General features: G+C 39.9%; 1 protein-coding gene across 1 annotated transcript; it reads right to left on the reverse strand.

Moving 5' to 3' along the window:
- Positions 1-4,094: 4,094 nt before the first annotated feature.
- LOC136868129 (endocuticle structural glycoprotein SgAbd-8) lies at positions 4,095-14,034 on the reverse strand. The gene is made up of 3 exons (XM_067144755.2): positions 13,889-14,034; positions 9,053-9,207; positions 4,095-4,846 (listed from the first exon to the last, which is right to left on the reverse strand). Exons 1-3 carry the CDS (start codon positions 13,898-13,900, stop codon positions 4,537-4,539), a joined length of 477 nt encoding a protein of 158 aa, XP_067000856.1. The 5' UTR covers positions 13,901-14,034; the 3' UTR covers positions 4,095-4,536.
- Between the last annotated feature and the right edge of the window lie 2,396 nt (positions 14,035-16,430).

A 16,430-nucleotide genomic window follows, 5' to 3' on the forward strand; every position in this document is an offset into this window, starting at 1 on the left:
TGGGCGCAGTATTTCACCGATCACACATGCCAGAGTCAAAGAGCAATTCTTGCTCCAAGAAATGAAGCGCTCAACGTCATCATCAAGCGACTTTTACAATAATTGACTGGTGTTCTACAAATTTACAAGTGTGTTGAAGCGACATGCAATACACATGAGGCTGCCATCTACACGACAAAGCTTTTGAACAACTTGGAGGCAACCTGGAGTTCCCTCGAACATCTTGCAGTGGGCAATTGAGGATCCGATTATCCCTCCATCTGCAATGGAACATGATCCTCAGTCAAGAAACTGATGCCATCATATCTCGACATGCCGCGGGTGAAGTACAGTAGTATTCATTCCTCGGATTCATAACATCCCTTCGGATATACCGTTTCAGTTTAGACGTCTGCAGTTCCCCGTTCGTTCCAGTTTCACTATGTACAGTACATCAACAATGCACAAGGACAATCGCTTGAAGTTGTGGCTCTCTATCTTCGGAAACTGTGCTGTTCCCATGGTCAACTGTATGCGGGTTGTTCTAGAGTTGGAAAAGCAAACACACTACACATCTTGCAATTGACTCCAAATGGATAGGGCACTTAATATAGTTTATCCGGAAGCTCCATAGGGAAAGGCTAGGTTTTTTAAATATATGGTCTTTTATATTGTTTTAATATTAATTTTACCACTCTACGACCCGGTATCTTAAGCATTGAAAGTAATAATATAATAAAAATAAAAATAATGTACATGTATGTCATACAATTTCTGTAAAAACCTTGTGTATCAATAAATATGTTTTTTATTTTGCTTTTAAATGGATTTAAAACATCTAATGGTTGCATAAATAAACGTGGGATAACCCGCTGGTACATGCTAATATTCAAATAACCTATTCTAAGACAGCAGTCTGTTGATTCAGCGCAAATAACTCGATATCATTCAATAAAACTTTTCATTTCCAGTGAATGATAAATATGAAAGAATATACCTAACATGGTACTTCAGATTATCAATGAAATAGAATTAATTTGGTATATTTTCTTGTACAAAAAATGAAATTACTACAAATCTGAAATCAAGCATTTAGCATCTAAGTTGAAGTAATAAAGGGAACAGGGAAATTACTGTGCGATGGCGATATCAGGTGCTGTCGGGGAGGATTTTTGGTGGTTGATCGATGTGGGAAAGGAAAGGGTGCTAAAGTGAGCTCTTGCCTCGAGTGGAAACTAGTCTAGTTATTTACCTGGCCGTAGACTACCGTTATTACAGCTCCGAGTGTGCAACGACAACGGAACTAAGTTTTCACCTAGATTGCTGAGATAGTGAGGCGTACTGATATTTCAAGGGTGTAAAGAGAACCAGAGGACCACGATGGTGGTCATTCTGAATATTAATATCTTATTTTCTAGACTAAAGCGATGGCAATCTTAAGTGTGTAAAGAAAACGAGATTAGAAGCTAACATCTTATAGACCAGATTTCTTCAACCTTCCTCCACTCGCGCCCCTTTTGAAGTAGAATGTAGAGAATGTTCCGCGATCTGACCCCACCCTACCAACGCTATTAAAAACCACTTAGAATAGGTAAACTATATTAAAGAGTAAATTAATAGAAATAATAGGCCTACTTTCATTAAATGAGGACCGGGCGAGTTGGCCGTGCTGTTAGGACCGCGCAGCTGTGAACTTGCATCCCGGAGATAGTGAGTTCGAATCCCACTGTCGGCAGCCCTGAAGATGGTTTTGCGTGGTTTCCTATTTCGAAGCCAAACAAATGCTGGGACTGTACCTTAATTAAGGCCACGGCCGCTTCCTTCCCATTCCTAGGCCTTTCCTATCCCATCGTCACCATTAGATCTATCTGTGTCGGTGTGACGTAAATCAAAATAGCAAAGAAATAGCAGTAAATGAGGCAACTGTATTTGGACTAGGTTACTGGGATGATCACGACCGAGCGGAGTGGCCACGCTACGACTATGGAGCAAAGCTCTGTATTTTAGAGACTCGTGGGTTCGAATCCCACCGTTGGTTGTCCTGAGAATGTTTTTCTGTGGTTTCTTATTTTCACTTCCGGAAAAATATCGTAGCAGGTCATATTCATAGGCCACAGCTGATTTATTCTAACTCTTTACCCAGTTTCATTCACCTCATTTATTTCATCTTCATTTGCTCCTCAAATGAGGGTGAAGTCAGGAAGGGCATCCGGTCATAAAACATGTCATATAAATTCATCTCATCTCATCCCCGACACCGTATGAAGAAACGGGACTAAGGGGGTATTTATTTATTTATTTATTTATTTATTTATTTATTTATTTATTTATTTATTTATTTATTTATTTATTTATTTATTTATTTATTTATTTATTTATTTATTTATTTATTTATTTATTTATTTGTGACTCTAAAGTGGAAAAGTTAGGGCTCTTGGTCCTCTCTTACACTTAACTACATAAATTTTTTATATTTTTACAGCATTAATTTCAATTATCATGATAATCAATGGCAGTTAATGAGGAAATGTGAGTAAAGCACATAAGAAGCAGTAATAGCACAATTAATTAGAGTTACTATTTATGAAAAAATATAGGATAAATAGAGAGTAGACAATAACAGAAATATATCAAATTTATAACTAAAGTTTGTATTTTTTTTTTTTTTTTTTGCTATTTGCTTTACGTCGCACCGACACAGATAGGTCTTATGGCGACGGTAGGATAGGAAAGGCCGAGGAATGGGAAGAAAGCGGCCGTGGCCTTAATTAAGGTACAGCCCCAGCATTTGCCTGGTGTGAAAATGGGAAACCACGGAAAACCATCTTCAGGGCTGCCGACTGTGGGATTCGAACCCACAATCTCCCGATTACTGGATACTGGCCGCATTTAAGCGACTACAGCTATCGAGCTCGGTAAAGATTGTATCTAATAACGTATTCTAATATGGGGCAAAGTGAAATGAACTGAATATTACTATGTTACAATATGAGTTCACTAAAAGGCATTTTACTGTGTTATCCATTTCTAGGAATATTCCATAGTCTTGAATGAGAAGAGTTAAAACGTAAATGGGACCTACAGTGTTGATCCCAACTCACCTCAAGTTGAGACAAAGCCGCTCACAAATCAACATCTATGGGAAGTTTGTGGCTTGATTTTGTCTCTACTTTTTCCATTGTTTAAATATTTTCACACAAGTGGCTTGTGTTCAAATCATTTCCGAGGGCTTGTCGTGAAATAACACTCTTTAGTCTACTGTTACACGAAAGATAGTTTTTTTTTTTTTTTTTTTTTTTACGAGCTGGTTTACGTCGCACCAACGCAGATAAATCTTATGGCGACCATGGAACACGAAAGGGTTAGGAGTGGGAAGGAAGCTGCCGTGGCCTTAATTAAAGTACATCCCCTAGCATTTGCCTGGTGTGAAAATGGGAAACCCACGGAAAACCGTCTTCAGGGCTGCCGACAGTGGGGTTTGAACCAACTACCTCCCGAATACCGGTTATTGGACGCAGTTAAGTGACTGCAGCCATCGAGCTCGGTGAAAGATCGATCAATTGATCTTGAAGTCAAGGGATACGCTCGTGGTACCTACCATAAAAGGATGTTCAATCCATTTGCGGCCGTTTCTGATGTCATTTTTGTAGTTGTTCCCGATGATGTTCTTATACACTTGCTATATCCTTCAACTTCACTGAAGTGTCTTCCTCCAAAACTCAGTCACATTCGAAAATGAGTCGGCATTTTCCTGCATGAAATTAATTAGGGAATAATTGAATTTCAGAGATGTTTATTAACGTATCTGTTAGTGCGAGTATTTTAACGTATATTGTTACCTTGTTCACACAGTACTTCCATTCCCTTTAAACTACTTTTTATTATATTTCCAATTCAAACCAAAAATATCCCGCAACCCACTGCTGTAGGCTACTAGGTTTTGTGGGTGTACCGAGTGGATAAAACCATTCAGGTGGTAACCAATATCATATCTGCAAGACTATGGCTGGGACAAAAAGCTAACATTATTTCTGAATAAAAATTAGCTTTCGTTATACATTAGTTAAAGGATGGAATGAGTGGTTTGGTCTTAGTAAAACAAAGAAAAATATATTGCACGTATATTTATTTCACTTAGAATACAAAAAAATATAATAATATATCGTTCGTCACATAAAAACCATTCGAAAAGTACATGGCAAGTTTGTCTCAGCTGAAAGTATTCTTTCTTGTGTTACTGGCTGAAGCAAATTGTCGTGTTAAGATATCACATGGTTGTCGTTCTGTACACTTGGCCCGTGTGCTTGAAGAGAGATAGACACCTTTTTTTCTTTTGTTATATACAATCAACCCCTTTATCGAGACCTAAAATCTATGCTTGTCTAAGGAATAGTTTAATACATGTACTTTGTACATATCAAGGAAGAAGTATTCCCCTTGCTTAGCACAGAGAGGGCAGACATTTGTCCGACTGCTGCCCTTGTAGACGGAACCTAAGTGTGGCGGTGGTCAGGTCGGTGTCATGATCAGTCATGGACTAGGCTTGCATGAAGATCTCTACTTGCGGCCGAAACCTCGGTTAGCGGAGGGTCTCTGGAAGGAGCTGGGGCCTTCTGGGGCAGGTGGGTTCTTGGCGATGAAGTCCAGAGCTTTCAGGATAGCCTCAGGGATTGGGGGAGGAGTGGGCAGATGAGCGCCCTGGGCCACGAAGCCGTTCTTGTCAGCGGTGTAGGTAACGCTGATGGGCACGCCGTCATCACCAGTGTAGGAGAAGCCTCCCTGAGCGTTCATTGCCTCCAGTTCGGGGTTGCCAGCGTTCTCAAGGTATCCCTGCTCGTTGGCAACGATACCATTACCGGTCTCGTAGCTGGAAAAAAAGAACAGTACACATGAATATATATATTTGTAATTATGACACCACGAACAAACAAGCCAAAAAAGTGCTTGAATAAAGCATTCGAAATCGATAAAATTAAATTATGGTTCCCAGAAGCCAAAGGTAGGCATTTATACAAGTGGAAGCATATCTCCCCTAGTGCACTGTCACTGTATTGTTCCACAAAGGAGACATTCAGTGATGTTTCAAGACCGAGCAGTCCTGAGAATGGTTTTCTGTGGTTTCCCTTCTTACTGTCAAGCAAAATACAGGACAGTTTGTTTTATAGGCCACAGTCGATCCCTTGTCATACTTCATCGCACCTAAAATCACCGTCACACATCTCCTGTTCAGAGAGAAGACGTCACCCACCAAGTGGCCCGCCGTACTCCTTCATGTTATGAGATGAAAAAGAAAAGTGTCTTAACGATGCACTAGCCACCAGAGTGCTGGAAAGGTGTAGCAGTCCAACTGACGAGCCAGCTGCCACACCGCGGTGAAACGCTGATAATTTCATATTTGAAAAGCCTAAAGAGTTTTATTACCTTAATAATTATATTACTGGTTTTAGGTTCCACAAAATACCTCCTCCCTCCTCCTCCTCCTCCTCCTCCTCCTCCTCCTCCTCCTCCTCCTGCTACTACTACTAGATACTACTATTTTTGAAGATGACAAGCTGTCGGAAACGTTATCCCACAGGATTTCTTTTACGAGCTAGTTAATCTACCAACACAGAGCTGGCATATCTGACCCTTCAAATATCACCGAGCTGTGCCGGGATCGAACCCGCCATCTTGAGCCACTAAGCCCGGCTCTCTTCCCATAAAAACATGTAAGTTATGGGACCTGTACCTAACCACTGAGACCTTTCGTTTTTCACATATCATCCTGAAATCTCCCATTCAATTCGTAGAAAATAAAGAAACTTATATTGGAAATGTTTACCAAAGGATTCTTTGCAGAGATCAATGGTTCAATATTTCGAAACTGTGATGCAGTCCTTAGTAGTGAACCAGAGGGTAACAAACCGTATAATTGGGGTATAATGAAATGTTTGACCAGGAAGTTCCAGCTTGTATGCTATCCTTCCGGCTGCCGACGGTAGGGACCAAAACCAACTGGCTACTGAATGCAAACTAACCACTATACGACACGTATCGCGGAGCCAACTTGCTTAGAGGTCTATAACATGCCAACAATTTCGACGTGGATTTGCTAAGATTTAAAAAATAATCGGCTCATTCGGCGACCTGGATCATGAGTCAGACACTCTACCTCTGACTAAATAAGGCAGCTCTGTTAAAGAACTAACCCCCGATCTTTTTTTGCTAGTTGCTTTACGTCGCACCGACACAGATAGGTCTTATGTTGACGATGGGACAAGGAAGGGCTAGGAGTGGGAAGGAAGCGACCGTGGCCTTAATTAAGGTACAGCCCCAACATTTGCCTGGTGTGAAAATGGGAAACCACGGAAAACCATTTTCAGGGCTGCCGACAGTGGGGTTCGAACCTACTATCTCTCGAATACTGGATACTGGCCGCACTTAAGCGACTGCAGCTATCGAGCTTACCCCCGATCTATGTAGACATCTATTCAATTAAATGGCTTTATCGGATTGTTTCGCTTTTTAATGTTGGTGGATCGACTGTGAACCGTCTGGAAAGATTACAGGGATAGGGGAAGGATTCGTTGTTAAATCTATGCCTTGTGCTAGTTGAGAAGCTAACACCTTATTTTACCTTAATATCATGTCCCAGAAAATGACAGAATTCAGGTATCATAAAAGTCTACCAAAATACGGCGGCGTATTATTCGAGTGAAGGTTAAGCTAATAATTTCTCGTACAGGCGTACACACGCTGATAGTATTTTTAGCCCAATCAGCCATTCTAAGTTGCATGCAACGAGTTACTATAAAACGCACTGATTACACAAACTCTTCTATTATTACGATTGCCTACACCTGAGTTAGTTAACTTGTTTTCTCCGGTGGAATACAAATGAGACGAAGATGTTTATGTTTTGTACTGGAGCGGTGCTCCAGTGAATGAGCGTGTAGGCCAGCCATCCTTGGAAGTGAAACCGTGACAACATACAGGTTATGAAATAACGAGAAGGTCAGGTTACCCATCAAATCTTGGGTGCAATGTTCCCAATCTTTAAATGGTAATGGAGAGTTGAAATCGGAGGAAGGATCAGGCTGAAATGAAGAGATAAATATTATACTGCAGTATGCAACAAAGCCGAGATGATTTAAATGCGTGATGAATATGCCACACTGTATGCATTTAGGTATACCATAAAAAATACCCTGGGCTCATCATCTAGCTTCCATACATAATCATTCATTTTAGGAAAACATCTCTGAATCACAGATGAGTTGTACAGCGTAAAATGTCTTGAAATATACTGTAAATATGTGTCGTATACACAAAATAATTTCTAAGACATAATGCCAAAATAGTGTATACTAAATCTTCAAAGTTTGTGAATTTCGTATCAATAATTACTTCTAGGAGTTGCCTGGCTTGTTGCCTGAAAAGACAGCGTTGTCGCCTGTTATAGGTCCCCGAGTTCGATTCACTGCCATGCCGGTAATTTTAGCCGCGTTTGGACACCGTGATTGTGAACATTTTAATAAATTTACATACAATATAGCACACTATTACCACCACAGAAACAAACAATATTGAATACGTCCCTCAACTTGAGATTGACATCAAGAAGGGCATCCGGTGGTAAAACATGGCTTAACCAACAGTAGTAACTACCCCAGATAATTGTATAAAACTCCAGGAAAGTAAGAAAGTTTCCTCTAGATGATAACCTTCAACTCGATACTTCAGAAAACAGTCATCTCCACACAGCTCAAAAAGGCCCCCGGAGATGTGGAGGGTAAACTCTTCCGCTATTTGTAACATCGACACTAAGCAGAATAGAGTGGTCAGCTCTATGCTTGGCCAACCTTGTCCTCAACTATTAACGTAGTATTCATTTTTTATGCAGGCTGATTGAACTTCACAGACTGAAGTGGGAGTAGTTTCTAAATGTTTCTACTTCATGGCTGGAAATACAATCCGCGACTTTCCGGATGATGCCCGTCTCGGCTAGGATGCCCTCCTATTAATCTACTTCCATAGAAATATTACTTCGATAGGTTGGATCGGGCTGCTAGTGACTATTTAGAGTTTTCTTTGGGGAAGTGAATCTTTCTTTGAATTCTAGAATACTTGCAGCTGGGATGAATTATCTGGAATGAATTCTTTAGATGCCAAGGAGCGTCTTATACCAACCCAGAAGTGCAATTACTGCTTGTCTGTATGAAGTCGTTGACCAGACAGATGAGCAGCACTACATTAGCAGCTTATTGCAGACATAGAAAGCTGTACTGCGAGATACAAACGACAGAGTTGGCGTCAAGAAGGGCATCCAGACGAAAACTGGACGCATATTCCGCACCGGGGAAAAGCAGTGAAGAAAATAAAAGTAATGAATCAGGCCTTGAAATAGAGGAGAGATTGCGGACAGGATTCCGAAGCTACAGTGTCTTTCCCTTCACAACATCTTAGAAACAATATTCTGTATATTGAAGAACATCATACAGGATCATGAAAGAAAATGATGAGGTGAAGACATGAAAGGAGAAAGACACAGGTGTCTAGCTAGAAACAGACGGATTCAATGAGCCAATCATGCCACAAGAATGCCAGAAAATTCGCCATCAAGTACAGAAATGAAAGGAAGGATAGTAATGAAGTTGGAATACATACAAACTAGATTTAAAAAAAAGCGAATGTCCATACCAGATGAAGGAAAATTTGTACGGCAGTGATTTTCATGGTCGATGACGTTGCATATGTAAGTATGTACGAGGAATGATGTAAAGCACTTGTGGTCAATTACTTCGTCATATGAAGGAAGCGTTGTAAATTTACGGTAATTGAAATGGAAATGAAAAAAAAGGGAGATTAGAAAAATGTATATTTCATCAGACCGAGTGATGATAAATCTTTCAGCTATCGAAGACAGAAAGGCAAAAACTGATATTCCTGGCTTGATGGAAAGTGGCTGTCCCCTATGAATTAATTTTCAAGTAGGTGTAAATTCATGGGGATGAAAATTAAGTAGATAAATGGTACTCTATCAGATTTGAGTGACCATACGTCTGTGAAACCTTCCACAAAGAAGTTGTATTACCTCCACTGGTAGGCACCCTCAGGAGTGATGTCGCTGGCTTGCCGGACAATGGGCACCTCCTTCAGGTTGGAGTACTGCTGTGGTCTCGCCTGCGGCCTTGCAACTCCAAACTGGGGCTTGGCTACAGCTACGGCCAGAACAACGCTAAGGATTACCTGCGAATAAACAATGGAAACACGTGTTGAAAATGTGCTTTCATGAAACAGTGTACAGCTGTGATCAACAGAAAAGTGGCACAATAAAATAATAAATATTCAAAATGAAACACTCTGAAGCAATCTTGAATGGTCAGCTTAGTGATCTCCTGTTTAGAAGGTGTTGGGTTTGAATTCCCGGCCGCCCGACCTGGGGATTTTAACCATGTCTGCTTAATTCCTATAGCTCGGAGATGGATATTCGTGTCTGTCTTAATATTCACCTCTTAATTCACAGGTCACACAGCACACTACCAACCACCACAGAAAACTAAACAGAAGAAAACGTCGCTCCGTATAGGTTTGACAGTAGCAAGGTCAACTAGACGTAAAATTAGGCCGTCTATATTTTCAACATTGTAAGCACGACCGCACCAAGGCGTAGGTAAAGCAGTGGAATAAGGATAGTCCGGTATAATGAACAATATACACAATTGTAACATCCAAACTGTAAATAGATCCCCTAAATTTAAAGTGATATAACACTCAAATGGTTTTGTGGAGTCCTTTTTCGGTGCCATTGAAACAGTATACCCCTATCTCTTCCTCCATTTATCAATCTTATGTTGGCCATTCTCCGAACCTCTGCGGCAGTACGGGGTCAAGACATATGCTAAGTGGATGCATTGTAGAGTCAGTCGTATATTTTCTCTACGCATAGCTGTAAATTTCAGGCGGTGCCATTAGTGACCCCACGACGCCGTAAGCCTTTCTATTTTGGTTTGAATATTTAACATTTGTTAAATCAATCTATACTAATAAAATATATTATGTTTCTATGTTCATGCATGAAATTAATCCGTTTTCAGCATTTTTCACCTACGATATTGATTTTTCAAATTCTGTCTCATTTCAATGCGTGTTAAAGTAAGGCTGTTTTAAATCATGCTCACCTTGTATGGTATTGCTTTATGTTGAATGAAACAAAAATTAAAATATAATATTGATAATTTTTCTGTTAAGAAAATAAAGTACTTTTCATGGTCATGCTAAAGGGGTATCATTTTCGACCCTACGACACCATTTATGATATAGAAAGTTCACAGCATCGTTTGAAGATAAAATGTGATTTCTTTATTCGAAATGGTTGGGCTACCTTGCCTAATATCAATATGGCACGAAGCCTTCTCGTCATGGCATGACTAACTAAGTAAACAAGACCTGGCTCAGTTCCAACTGCAAGGATGTAACATCACGGAAAATGACGTCATCTACCAATCCGGAAAGGAAACTTGATTGCTCATCTACAGTCCACGAGGCAAAAACCTAATAAAAATCAAATAATGTCAAGATAGTTTTGTGAATACAGAAATTGACCCACAGCCTGAGGTACGTTGATTTCTAAATAAGGATCAAGCAGATAGTGACCATGGATGTAGAAATGAATTTAAACCGTTGCTATTCTACATCGTTAGAAACTGAGTCTAACCATCGTCGTCTTGGCCTCTCTCTGCTTCTTTTACCCTTCATAACAGAGTCCATTATTTTCTTAGGTAACCTATTCTCCTCCATTCGCCTTCCATGACCCCAGCAGCGAAGCCGGTTTATGCGTACAGCCACATGCATCGAGTTCATTCATAACTTATCCTTTATCTCTGCATTCCTCCTCCCATTGTTCCCATCTGTTTGTACCAGCAATCATTCTCGCTACATTCATGTATGATACTTTTAAATGAATACTATATCCTGAGTCCACATAGACCACAAAGCAAAGTAGGTCCGAACACACAGACGTAAACATAGTTCCGTCCGAGAGTTAACTTCATTCTTACAGAATACTGTAGATCGCAACTGTGAGCTCACTGCATTAGCTTTCCTGCACCTTAATTCAATCTCACTATACTACCATCCTGGTAGAACACACATCCTAAATACTTCAAATTATCTACCTGTTCCAGCTTTGTATCTCCCATCTGACATTCAATTCTGTTGGATTTCTTACTATTGACATCACTTTCCACTTGGAAAGGCTAATTACCTAAACGGGAATCATTGAGTAGGTACACAGTAAATTTAAAGGAAAATATTTGGTTGATTTACCTCTAGTAGGTTTCCCGTTATAAGCGTACAGAGGGAAACGCAATTTAATATTTCGCGCGTTGGTCTTCGGGCAGTCTGAAACGTTAATTCGTAAGAGACAAACGAACCTTGAATACTGTAGATACAGATTAGTTTGATTTCTCTATATTTAAGTTTATATTGATGTGGCATACCAGTGGTTCTTGAAACAGTATAATTTTAAACGTTACTGACGAAGTGTTTAGGTGGCGGAGGATATTTCTTACAAAGCAATAATTTGTTCTACACTCTGTTTCTCTGCCACTCATGCCATTTATTTTCGGACGAACTGATATGTTTGTTACGTCGTGAAGTTGTTATGAAATTGATCACTATTGTACAGGGACTTCAATTTTGTAGTCTTTGGTGACAAATGTTCTAGGAATCAAATTTATTACGTTAGTGAGTGTGACAGCTGCATGGTACAAATTTCTTTTCTGAAAGGAATAACAATGTTGTGAAAGAAGAAAACATAATTTACAATCAATTTAATCTTGTGTCTGTATGCACTGCACTTAGTAAAGCAAATATTGTATTTTATGGACGTATTCGTTCATCTCGCTTTCCTGGTTGTTACACTCTCTCTAGAGAGAGATCAACAAATCAGATAAGTCAATTTTCGCCATCATCTTCTCCAAACAGGATGACTCATGAATTGCTGTTAATAAAGCACCATCATAATATGAGGTTTCTACGGTGGCGAACAATGCATGATAATTGTACAGTTCGTAGTGTAATTACTGATTGATGGCAGTGATTGAAACTTTAAAGTTATCTGAATTCATAGAACTCAGCCTGCCTGGCGGCCATGCCCGTTAAAGTGTCATATCTTTATGGTATGAAGACCGTGGTTAGCAGGTTCGAGTTCCGTTGGTGGAAAACAATTCACTCTCAGTACAGTATGTCGGGCGTTAGGGTAGAAGAGGGATTCGTATACAAATTCTAATCACCAGATTGCGTGCCAAATGTCAGCGACCAATTTCAAAGCTCTCCGCAGTATTCACATGGAGTGAGGGCATATGACGCTGTTGAATAGTGATTCGCCCATCTGATGTACCCTTTGCTCATACCTTCTATCTATTGCAAATTTCTTATGGGAGATGTACTATGTAGGAGCTGCCTAGACGAAGACGTAAAGGCGTCCATGTTTCACCCGGAAAGAAGTGGGTTCGATTTTCCGATAGGAAATGGAAAAACATTTGAAACGGGCTTTTTTTTCGAAAATTTCTTGACAGGCTCCAATTCTTGAAGTTCACTCAGCCTACACCGAAAATGAGTACCTGGTTAATTCCTGGGGGCAAAGGAGGCCGCTATACCACTAGCGACTTGGTTACTGATAGTGGAAGCCTTTAACTACCACTCCTCTATCGTCATGGCCTATAGTGAGAAGGCTTTGGCTTACCAAATGTTCTCCATGCTGCAAGAATACGAACGGCCATTGAAGCTGTAGTAGTTAGTCTCTCTCAACAAATGACTTCAGATGTTAACTTGGAGGGGGGATTTCTTTGGCACCTTTGTCCAAACTGATCTACAAAAGAAACGTTTAGGAAAAATCTAGGTAAACGACTTATAGGGAATCTGCCCTCTGGATGACAACACTAAATGCATATTATTGATTGATTGATTGATTGATTGATTGATTGATTGATTGATTGATTGATTGATTGATTGATTGATTGATTAAGGAACTTGAAAAATGGAAGTTCCAAATATATCAGCTTTATAACTTTTGAAGTAACTTCCTGAATATGATATTGAGGAATACAGCTTCAGGGGTTGTTACTAGGATGCTACGAATAGGGGATGAATCATGGATGTTCCCTCTTTGAATATCGTTCTTATTTGATGCGTTCAAGAAACTACTGAAATCATGAAGAAAAAGTTTTAAAAAGCAAATAAGGATCCTAAGTTGCATAGTTCTTTACTCCATTCGCATTTTAATTACTATATACTAATTGCAGTTTCAGGGAATAAAATATATTCTTTAAATTGAAAGTGGTACTGGAAATCACTAGCAATTAAAGTTAATATGAAGAGAATTTTGTTGTAAGAAAAGGACTATGGAAACATCGAAGGTAATGTTAAGGGTGGGTAATACTATACTACTATAGTGGTAGCGTTGCTGCCTGTTTGGAGTCCCGACTCATCTAAGGATTTTAATCCTGCCTGAGTATTATAACAAAATTCCCTCTGGCTCATGAGTTCAACTGAAGATTTTTCTGATATGAGAGTGAACTCCGTGAAGATGTCCTAACAATATGGTTGACCATATCTGCAGCCCCCTCTCTAAAGGTAACTGTAATATTGGCAGCCTTAAAACTCTGAATGAATCACATGAAGTGTGGGTTTTATTAGGGTTTAAGTGCCATTATAAGAAAGGGTTAACAATTTTGCAACCAGAAGGTATAATTATCTTGATAAGAAATCTCCTGGAGAACCATAGAAGAACACTGTCTTTATAACGTGATATTTTTTAAATAGAGATATGAAGAATGAATGTTTAATGGTTGAAATGAATGATTTAATACGAATGTGTTTGCTTCTTTAGAACCTGGGAGAATTGATCGCATGATGGAACACTTACCAGAGTATTCATGATGTCGGTGTCGGGTGCTCTCTTCAGCTGTTGACTCAAGGAAGATGCTTTGCACTGTGATGCTCCTCAGATTGGTCATCTCCTTTTTATACAAGTTACCATCCCTCATGTGCACAATGAGGCGAAAGTGTTGATATTCTGACCTCCTTTAAAAGTTGTCTTTTTTTTTCTTACTTCTGGGTCTCATCCTTGTCTTCTCTCTAAGATCAAGTCTAAGGAGGAGCAAATTCCAAAGAGCACTTGTTGGGGAGGAGTCTGCGGCGAGAAAGGTGGGGAAGGGTAGTGGGTAGAGGGGAAATTAAAAGTTTTCTTGCAGTCAGGGTTATGCCAAGGTCTTTCCACACCGCCCGCCCTGGCCTGATCGCGGCATGCACTCGAAACAAGACCGGAGAACATAACCTCTCTCACTCTTCACCTTTCTTCTTCTCCTTCTCCTCAGCTTGACCATTTCCCTCATACTTCCTTGTCAATGAATCGAGTACAACTTCTCACTCAGCACGTGTGCTAAAAGCAAGCGGCAGGTTTGGGTGCGGACACTGAAACAGAACGAGTTCTGAGAAAAACAGGACATAATCTCTAATAGGAGGAATCAAAGCGTGCAATACTGTATGCATTATCCCAGTGGCTATTGTTCTCTGTCTGAACCGGCGAACTGTGGCAGCTCTGTGCTTGAACTCGCTTTCAGACAAGAAGTGTTCTCTTTACTATTGCTTCATAAAAATGAGTTTGCGACATCTTGGTCATCAGTCCTGTTGACTCTGTGTTTGCGAGGATTGTTCTGATAACTTGTGCGATGTCTGCATTGGTGTGTGTATGTATGTTTAATTGCCTGGAGCTAGAATTGGAAAAATCAGTCGTTGTCTATATGTTATAGGTATCAAACTGGTGTTGTCTGGGGAAGGAGTGATATTTTTACCTTATTCTACACTAAATGATTATGTTGCCTGGGGCTGAGTGATCTCCATTACACTCACACTTACATCCATGGCAGAAAAGTAAGACACCTCGGAATATTAATTTCTAAGATGGTCAAGGATCGAATTTTTACCCTGTTCTGTGCTCAATTGTTGCCTGGGGTTTACTGTTCCCTATTGTACTCACTCAAACTTCTTAACTTCATAGCAGAGAAGTGAGGAACCACGAATATCCGCTTCTGACATGGCCTAGTGAGGGATTCTTACCCCAGTCTGCACTCAGTTATTTTTACCTAAGATTTCGTTCAACTGCAATAAAAACATGGCAAGGAAGTGAGGAACGTAAAATCCACTCCTAAGATTATAAAATGTGGGACTTTTACCTCATTCTGCATTCAGTAATACTCCCCGTTCCAGTCTCTCAAATTAGTCTTAAATTCGTAACAGAGCTGCGAAAAAACCAGGTAAACCAGACAAGAAGATACTAGCTCCAACTATTTCAGAAATACAGGGACATTATTTTGTCAATATCTTTTTGCGAGTTGCTTTACGTCGCACCGACGCGGATAGGTCATATGGCGACGATGGATAAGAAAGGGCTAGGCGTGGGAAGAAAGCGGCCCTGGCCTTATTTAATGTACAGCCCCAGCATTTGCCTGGTGTGAAAATGGGAAACCACGGAAAACCATCTTCAGGGCTGCCGGCAGTGGGGCTCGAAGCCACTATCTCCCGAATACTGGATACTGGCAGCACTTAAGCGACTGCAGCTATCAAGCTCGATATTTTGTTAATTTTAGCATGGCGGGAAAGGACATTCTAGTCCTCCTTAAATTACGCTTAATGCAGTTTATCAGTTGAAGAGATGAAATTATTGGCGACCAGACTCACCTATACAAAGCATATAAATGTACTGCACTATATCAACAGTCGCGCAAGAGTGCAAACTTTTTTTACAGTGTTTATCATCATCATCATCATCATCATCATCATCATCATCATCATCATCATATTATTATTATTATTATTATTATTATTATTATTATTATTATTATTATTATTATTATTATTATTCACTTTTCGTATGTATAAAATGTTGCTGCTGAAGTTGGTCGTTTTGTTCGTAGAATAGGCGCTGGTAAGCGAAATGTATGGTAAGCACCTCGAAGAAGGAGTTGTTAGTTCCTTACATATAGTGACGAAAACGAAGGCTTGGCAATATCGGATATCAGTTCAGATAACCGCGCTATTGCAGTGCTATCTTTGGCCAAAGCATGAAAATGTGACTGCTCTCAGGATTCGAATCATGAATCCTATGTTCTTTTGATGGCGCTCTCACAAATATCTAACATACACTAAAATACCAATGTGATCCATTTTTCCAAATCCATTTACCTAAACCCCTATTTCCGGAGCAAATTTATCCGAATTCTTTCCAGATCGCGAGACCTAGCGTTTACAGTGTACTATGTCTTCTGGCATGGGATAGAGAAATGTTGTTACTTTCATTGATTTGTCTCAGTCTTATCCGTGGGATTGAGGTATGAGGGTTGCTAGTATTTCCATTCTTTATGCATCCAGTCCCTGCTATGAATGGTGTGAAAATGTTGCTCATAGGA

The sequence above is a fragment of the Anabrus simplex genome, chromosome 1 (assembly GCF_040414725.1).
Source record: "Anabrus simplex isolate iqAnaSimp1 chromosome 1, ASM4041472v1, whole genome shotgun sequence".
Lineage (NCBI taxonomy): Eukaryota > Metazoa > Arthropoda > Insecta > Orthoptera > Tettigoniidae > Anabrus > Anabrus simplex.

Coding starts and splice junctions, on each gene's coding strand:
- LOC136868129 (XM_067144755.2), bottom strand. Junction 4,847..9,052: donor GAGGGTGCCTACCAGTGGAG/GTAATACAACTT, acceptor CTTTTTTTCCAG/CTACGAGACCGGTAATGGTA.